Raw genomic sequence first — 8514 nt, forward strand, 5'->3', positions numbered from 1 at the left:
GGAATGGCAAGGGACACACTGACAAAGGAGATTAATCAGAACTGGCTTTGACAAGCACTGTGGCAATTGGACAATTAAAACAGACATGGTGGGGGGGAAGAAGAATGAACTGGGGAGGAGGGTGGAGAAAACAGGGCAACAATGAATGAATGAAAACCCAAAATCTCTGTAAATGAAACTAATAAAATTTAATAAAAAAAAATAAAATCTCTACGCATCCCTCTTTGTGTATGTCAGACTTCTAACACAAAAAACAGTGTCTGTATCTGATGGACACTCTGAATTCTCTAACTAAGCTTGTTATTCTTGTTGCTCTGGCCAAAAGGAAGCTCAGAGCAATAACTGCAGCCCTTTTCTAACAAAGAAGGACTATGTAATTTACATCTCTAGAAGGTAATGTTACCGGAGTTTATGATTCTATCTCTTAACTTTCCTTCATTTCTTTCTCTTACCTGTACTTTTTAATTCTTTTTTTCCCTGCAAATTCCCTAAAATTCTTTGTGGAGAAAGGTGGGGAGCAAACAACAATTTAGAGTTCAAAATTTAGAATGGGAGAAACAGTAAAATTATGATAATATTCTACTCTTAAGAAACCTGGCAGAGGCAGCACAGGAACAAAAACATTGGCAAAAAAAGTTACGAGGGGTTTTGTTTTTACCAAAACAAGTAGAAAAGGTTTATTAAGGTAATAAGACAGATGCATAGCTGGTGAAAGCTGGGTCATGCAAAACAGTTAAAAGATAAAAAGAAAGAAGAGAGAAGAGGGACATCTGGAAAGACGGTGAAACCAGACCTTACAGCATTCTGTCAGCAGAAAAGGAAAGTAACAGTTTCTGTTTTGTTTTTAAAGTTCAGGATACTTCCCATAGACACATAACTAAACCAATCTATTATAATTTGGACATTTATCTGTAACAGATGTCATAGTGTATAGCTACACAATAACAGCTGGAATCAGAATAATGACCCAGGGCATTAAAAGAATATGATTATTAAATAAGTTTTAAGTTTTTCTCTAAAAATAGAAATAGATTAAGACATAATTTTAGCTATCAGTTAACTATAATAGCAACATTTTCTAGTTATCCCTTTGCTGTTGTTATGTGCCACTGAGTCACCTGCGACTCATAGTGACCCAATGTACAACAGCCCTAAGCTCTATCCTGTGCCAGTCTTACTATCTCTGACACATCTATCCCCATTACCCCCAGTTACTGAATCAATCTATCTCATTGAGGGTCTTTCTTTCTTGCGCTGTCCCCCCACTCTCCCAAGCATGACATCCCTCTCCAAGGATTGGTCCCTCCTTGCAACATGTTCCAAGTACATCAGATGGGGCCTCAGAATCCTTGCCTCAAAGGGAGCAGCCTGGCTTCACCCTCTCCAGGATGAACTTGTTTGTTCTCTTAGCAGTCCATGGTATATTCAATACTCTTCTCCAGCACCACAGCTCAAAGGCATCAATTCTCCTTCTATCACTCCTAGTCATTGTTCAGCTCTCTGATGCATAGCAAGTAACTGCAAAGACCATGGCCTGTATCAGCACACCTTAGTCTCCAGATTGACATCATTGCTTTGTTGTTGTTGTTGATTGCCGTCAAGTCGAGTACAGCTCATAGCGACCCTATGAACAAAAGGCCTGAAGCCTTTCTACAATTATCATAATTTATCAAAGTTCATAAGAGTTTCCAGAGGTCTTTAGAAAATTCAATGAAATATATCATTCCTTTACTAAGGTTACCCAAGCAACTGTGGACATTCTTGAAGACTCTACTCTGGATTTCCTGATATAAACTTCTGTTGTTTGTTGTTATGTGCCGTCGAGTCGTTTGCGACACATAGCGACCCTATGTACAACAGCCCTAAACCTTGTTCTATCCTGTGCCAATCTCATTGCCTCTGACACACCCATCCCAATTACCCCAGTCACTGAATCAATCCACCTCATAGAGGGTCTTCCCCTCCTGCGCTGTCCCTCTACTCTACCCAGCATGATGTCCCTCTCTAAAGACCTGTCTCTCCTTACAACATGTCCTAAGTATGTCAGACGAAGCCCCAGAATCCTTGCCTCCAAGGAGCAGCCTGGTTTAACCCTCTCTAGGATGAATCTGTTTGTTTTCTTGGCAGTTTAAATACAAGAATAATTCCAAAATCTTTTCTCCCATTTCTGCTTGACCACTTTGTCATAAATTCACTTTAAAAACCTATTTTATCCTTTTTTTATCTCCCATAGACAAATCTTTCCATAAACCTAATTTCCTTCCCTTCTAACCACTAATATTCCAGCTCAACCAGCTTAGCTACTTTTGAAGTCTTTTCCTAGTTGGCAGTTTTCTCTTCATTTGTATTTTATTTCCCATATTCGGGTTCTGATCATAAATACCTTTCCCGGGATAACAGTTTTCAAGATGACCTCTCTGCCTCATCTCTCTCCCGAGATTATCTATTTCACACTGTATGCCATGGTCTTGGCACTGGCTTTTAGCAAGCCACTTCTCTCAAATTTGTAGTAGTAGTTTCTTAAAACCTATTATGTCACAGTGACACCCTTCAATTTGAATTCCAGCACACACCAGGATCTGGCCCCACACTAAGGATCACCTTAACGTGGGGAGCTTTGGTGGTGTAGTCCATTGAGAACTGTGCTGCTAACTCAAAGGCTTCACATCTTTGGCTGCCAGAGGGAAAAAGATGATTTATCCTCTTATGATTTGGAAAATCATAGTGGAAATCTGATGGCGGGTCACTATGAGTGAGAACCAATTTACCTGCAGTGAGTTTATACATACCCAACTCACTGTCCACTGCACAAAACCAAATATCTTAACAACAAAAATTAAATGCACAAACTTTACATTCAAGGCTTATTACGCTTCTCTTCTCTGCACTAACAATGCTCTCACATCTTCCTCATGGATTGATGTGGTATATGAGGGAAAGAGAAGAATCAAGAATCTCTCTGCCTCTTCTATTCCTTTTCTCTTACAGCCCATTCTTCACAGAGCAGCCAGGATGATCTACTCAAAGTCAAAATCAGACCATATGACTCTCTACCTTAAAACTCTCTAACACCTTTTTTTCCACTGCATTAGGCACAGTCCAAACTCCTTAAAATTACCTATAAAGCCTTCTATCACTGGCTTCATATCTACCCTTCCAACTTCATTTTCCAACCTGCACCATCTTTTAACTGTTGGTAACACTGCACATCACTGAGTTTCTTTCCTTTGTATGACTGAAGGGCTTCTGCACGCTACCTGATCAGCTCTTCATCAACAGCATCCTTCATATGACCTCTTCCTTTTTTGTCTCTTAGGCCTCTGCTCAAATGTCATCCTTTAGAAGAAATCCTTAACCATCACAGATATAGTCACTTTCTACGCCTAGATGTATTTTCTTCATAGACAAGACACAGCGATGAATGTTATCTCCTCTCAGTAGAACATACATCACTTTAAGTTCCTTACTGGAAGTCTCATGTTAAAGTTTTTATATTTCCCATTACAGCTTGCCTACTAAAATTCTGGATATGTGAGAACATCAGTAAATATCAAATTGTCTACTTACAAGAAAGATTATCTGTAATCTATAAAACCGTAAATTTCCTGAAGCTGGAAATAAATGGAGAGAAATCTGCATGATGTGATGGCTATAATTAAGTATAAACTTAGAATCACACAATCCTTGAACAAGCTTTTCTAATATATTACAATCACTTAAAACTTTAATAAATGATAACCACCAGGCAAGTAATATGAATGGAGAAAACTAAAATCTTACTTAATGTTATAATGTCCAGTTTTCAGTGTACATCTATCAGGAAGTTGAGCAAGTTTCCTTGAGAGCATTTTAAAATACTTTCTGCACTCCTGCACTCCTGTGTTTTGTTCATAATCTGTAGAAGCAGAAAGTGGCAATCCATCTCTGACGCGGAGCACTGAAGCTGATAAAATCATAGACATTTCAACTGATGGTGAAGACCTTAAATAAAATGAACAATCTGAGTTAGACAGAAATTAAAGCCAATGCTGATAAGAATATGTAAAACTGTATAAATTACCAGTAGTCAAAGAAATGCTAATTAAAACAGTAACATACTTTGCTTCACTTAACAAGTTAACTTAAAAGAAAATTCTGATAAGTAGGAGGTAAAAGTATGAAGCCATAAAAATATTATTCTAAAGAAATGATTTGGTAATACTCAACAAGAGTTTAAAATTTTTTTATCCCCCTTATCTTCATTCTAGTAAATTTACATATATGACTCTATCCTGAGGAGCATAATCAGAGATAAAAAAAATTTTAAACAGAAAGATATTCTTCAACAGAAAACACAGAACAACCTAAAAATCCAACAAGAGAGATAATTAAGTAAATTGTAATATACTCATATGAAATAAAATATAGCAACTAATAAAATGAGAAAAAAGTTTAATAATGTGGTAAAATGTTTATATAGTATGTAGAAAAGAGCTGGACAAAAACTGCAAATCTTGTTTTTTGTAAAGAAGGATAAAGAGGGAAAAAATGCAAAACAGAATTAGAATGTTTATCTTCAAAAAGTATTACATTTGAACATTATAATCTTATAATTTCCTAAATTTTCAAAGTTCCACAATAGGTATATGTAACTTTCATAGCAAGAAGAAAAAAAAAATACTGTTACCTAAAATAAGTCCTAAAGTTAAAAGAACACTGGTCATAATATTGCTATCTTTTTACCAGAAAGTAAACTCGACTCATCTCTTAGTGACTTCTGAGAGCTCTGCTGGCTTAGTGATAAGGGGTTTCACTGCCAACTTGAAAGCACACAGTTCAAACCCACCAGCTACTCCATGGAAGAAAGATGGGCAATCTTTTCCCCTGTGATTTTCAGCCTCTGAAAACCTGCTGGAGGGTCAGCTAAGTGTCAGTTCCTACTTAATGATACATAACAACATATTGAATTCTGCACATACTTTACACAATGAGGCTTGGGTGTATGGTGACTTGGCTGTTGGCCTCAAGGTCAGCAATTAGAATCCACAAGCCACTCCACAGGAGAAAGATTTAAAGCCCCCAGACCCTCTGGGGCAGTGCTTCTCTGTACTATAGGGTAAATGAGCCAGAATCAACTCGACAGCAATTAGTTTTACAAAAGCAAATTTTTAAAAAAACTTTCAAAGGTCTGGGTTTGAAAGCAATCTGGTAAATAATCTTATAAAAAAACTTTTATAAAATCCAATTTTGATAAAGCAGTCCTCAAACTAGCTCATATAAGAATTGCTGGAAGCGTGGTTAAAAATACAGACTTCTGGGGCTATCTACTCCTCAAAAAAGGTTGGATTTGTTTTGACTTTGGAGTAGGGCTTGGGAATCTTCAATTTGAACAAATTCCCAAGATGATTATAATGTTTATGAAATCATCCTTTGAAAAACACTGAATTAATACAAGCTCACAGTTTGAAATAAACTGCGAATCATTATCTACTAAGTCACCAAATTAAATTACACTAGATGATTCTTCTTCAGCCAGGGCAACCAGTGAAAATTCAAGATTTTTGTTAAAAGTTATTAATTTTTTAAAATTTTATTATTTTTTAGTGCATGTACGGTCAAATAGGATCTGACTGGTACAGGAGGAGATTATCCCTCCTTTTCCAGCAAAGCATCTGGTGGATTAGAATGGCACTCCTCTGGGATTGCCGTGCAGCTTCATTCTAAAATGTCATAATTTTTTTCAAGTGTATTGCACCTCAAATTCAAAATCAATTCTTACTAGCCTATTACAGCGAGGTCATGATTAAATGTGCTAATCCTCAACGTATGTATAGCCTTAAGGTGCCAAATAGTGTGTAGGTGAAGTCTTTCATTTTACCAGTAAGAAAACCAAGGCTTACTTTCTGAATGTCACAATGCCAATGCATTGCAGACTGGTACTTAAACCCAAGTTCCTGCATCACCTTGACACATCACGCTGTCTTAAAAAAACAAAGTTCAAAAATCCAGTGATACAGAAACTATCTAGCTATTCATTTTGAAATAACAGAACAGCTTGCATTTTAAGAAGCAGTACAGTGGAAGAGAATGGACTCTGGAGCTAATTGCTCAATTACAAATCTTGGTTCAACCATTACCAGCTATGCAGCTAAGAGTAAGCTAATTTGCCTTTCTTTATTTCAAGTTCCTTATCTTTAAGTTGTGGCTATTAATAGCATTTTTCTCATAAAGTTATTTTAAAGATTATATATTATGTACTTGTTATAGGTTTCTGCTATGTTCTGGAATCTACTCAGCGACAATGGTTTTTTGTTATTTATTTAGTGCCTTCAATAGGTCAGGCCTTTACCCACATTACTTCCTTTAAACCTTCAAATAACCTATGTTATTGTTATATGCCGATAACCTATAAGGTGGGTATTATTTCTTCCTTTTTACCTGGAGGAAATCAAGTTGAAAAATTAAGTCCATTGTTTAATCTTTAAACTTGTAAGGGGCAGTATTCGGCCCTATCTCTAATCACCCTATGAGGCAATGCCTCTCAACACATTCAAGAGAAATCACTGAAACGGAAAATAAAGTCAGTCACAGGCATGCCCGGGAAAGGACCTTCTTTCAAACATCAATATATAGTTTAGTTTGGTTGGGTGTTTTGTTTTGTTTTTTAAATCAGGGACACGCTGCCTCAAAGATAGTACTCAACTGATGTGATGAGTCTCAACACAGAAATATCCACCTGGGCCATTAATTTAGCACAGTCAACAGATGTCCAATTGAAGGCTGAACAAGCCGCCTCACGTACTAGAAATTAGGGACTGTACTCTGTCAACACGTATGAGTAACCTGGAATGTGACTAAACGATTCTTTTTTCATGGCCAGTTCCCCCTAACTAAGCCAAGAATCTGAACAATCTCCCATCAGGAGGCTGGCATGCTGGCCCTTGGCTGGGCTTTGCTTGGCTGACCAGGCATTGGGGGTGCTGTTTCTGGTTCTCTTCCCCTAAGAAACTGACGAGAGGGGGGCTGGGGAGGGTAAGTTCAAAGTGGTTTCACTGTCAAGCGATTGAATCCAGCTCGAGTTCGGCTTCCACTTGTCGAACCAATTGCTCAGGGCTCTCTTCGGCCACGTAGTTCCTAAAGTGCCATTAAGAGGACCTCTCAATTCAATAGTTAAAACAGGTTCCGAAATCTCTGGGTTCAAGGTTCATTCAATCCCACACAACGCAAAGTAACTACTTCAAATCCCACCTTTCCTGAATAAAAATGGAAAAGCTACCTCAAAGCTCTCTCGCAGGCCACCAGAGCAACCAGGCGATCGGATCGTCTGAGCTGTGCACAGAGAAGCCGGAGAATTCCCCCACCTACTGACAGCCCTAGCGACTGGCCTTCCCCATGCGGGTATCCCAGCCAGGGCTACCCCAAACCCATGGCAGGCCCGCCAAGGGGTAACTGCTGCCCCTGCAGCTCAAAGATCCCTGAAGCCGCAGGGGACAGGACCCCCTACGCTCTTCCCTCGAGAGTTACACGGCCCAACGACACTAGCTTCTCGTCCCTAGGGGTTGTGCTCGATTCCTGGACAGGAGCAGGTGTGTAGCTCTGAAAGTTAGTGCCAGGGCCCTGGGCGGGGGATGGGAGAGCAAGAGGACAGGCCGGCCACGGGTCCGAGCGGCCCAGAGAAGACAGAGAAGAGGACTGGGAGGGGCCAGGCCGTACCTGTCCAGCCGGGACCCGCCGCTCCGAGTGACGCGGCCCGCGGTGCATTGTGGGCCAGGGAGTGGCCTGGGGTTGCACTGCGTTCAACGTGGCTCGCGCCCCGCGACATCAAGCCCCGCCCCCGATCCTCTCCAGACCAATCAGGTTCTGTGAGAAAGATTAAACTGAGCCACCCTCACCGGAGGCCGAGCTGAGTCCCGCCCCCGCAGGGGAAATTGACAGCTTTTCTCCACCTGCACCCCGAAAGTGCGATCCTCTGACCAAAACCACATTGTCCCAAAGACTAATTTCCCCTGCCTGTCGCTTTTCATCTAGAGGCAATTTGTCTCTCCTATACAACTCTACAGCAAACACTTACCCTGCCCCGTAAAGAAAGGCACAAGAGGAAAACACTCTTCTTAAGTGAGAGCAAGGAAAATGCCTTTCTCTAACTACTTTCACACCCAAAGGAAAAAAACCTAACCGAAGCAGATAAGTGCCAGACGTTTTCCAGCCCTTTCACATCACCCATTCTTTATTAAACAAGTCACTGTGTTAGGTTACAAGAGTGACGCAACACATGATGGAATTCAGGAATGCTGAGAACTATGATAATAGCTAGAGAAAGAATTGAAGCTGTTAATTATTTAATCTTGCTTGGATGAACAATCAACACCCTTGGGACCTGCAGTTTGGAAATCAGGAGATGTATTGCATTGGGCAAGTCCAATGTCAGGGGTATCTCCAAAATACAGAAAGCAATGATGTCATTTTGAAGACTAAGTTGCACCTGATTCAGGCCATGGTCTTCTCAATCACCTGCTATGCATCAGAGAGCTAGAC

General features: G+C 39.9%; 1 protein-coding gene across 1 annotated transcript in view; it reads right to left on the minus strand.

Annotated features, from left to right (window-relative positions):
* SEC22A (SEC22 vesicle trafficking protein homolog A (S. cerevisiae)) overlaps positions 1 to 7715 on the minus strand; it is a 61548-nt gene extending 53833 nt beyond the window's left edge. The window contains exons 1-2 of the mRNA XM_006884228.1: positions 7693 to 7715; positions 3781 to 3981 (exon numbers count right to left, since the gene is read on the minus strand). Coding sequence (XP_006884290.1) covers positions 3781 to 3962 — 182 coding nt within the window. The 5' untranslated portion in view covers positions 3963 to 3981; positions 7693 to 7715. The remainder of the gene's footprint in view (positions 1 to 3780; positions 3982 to 7692) is intronic.
* Positions 7716 to 8514: the final 799 nt, after the last annotated feature.

This window comes from Elephantulus edwardii, unplaced genomic scaffold (assembly GCF_000299155.1).
Source record: "Elephantulus edwardii isolate Elephantulus edwardi_28Jun2011 unplaced genomic scaffold, EleEdw1.0 scaffold00032, whole genome shotgun sequence".
NCBI lineage: Eukaryota > Metazoa > Chordata > Mammalia > Macroscelidea > Macroscelididae > Elephantulus > Elephantulus edwardii.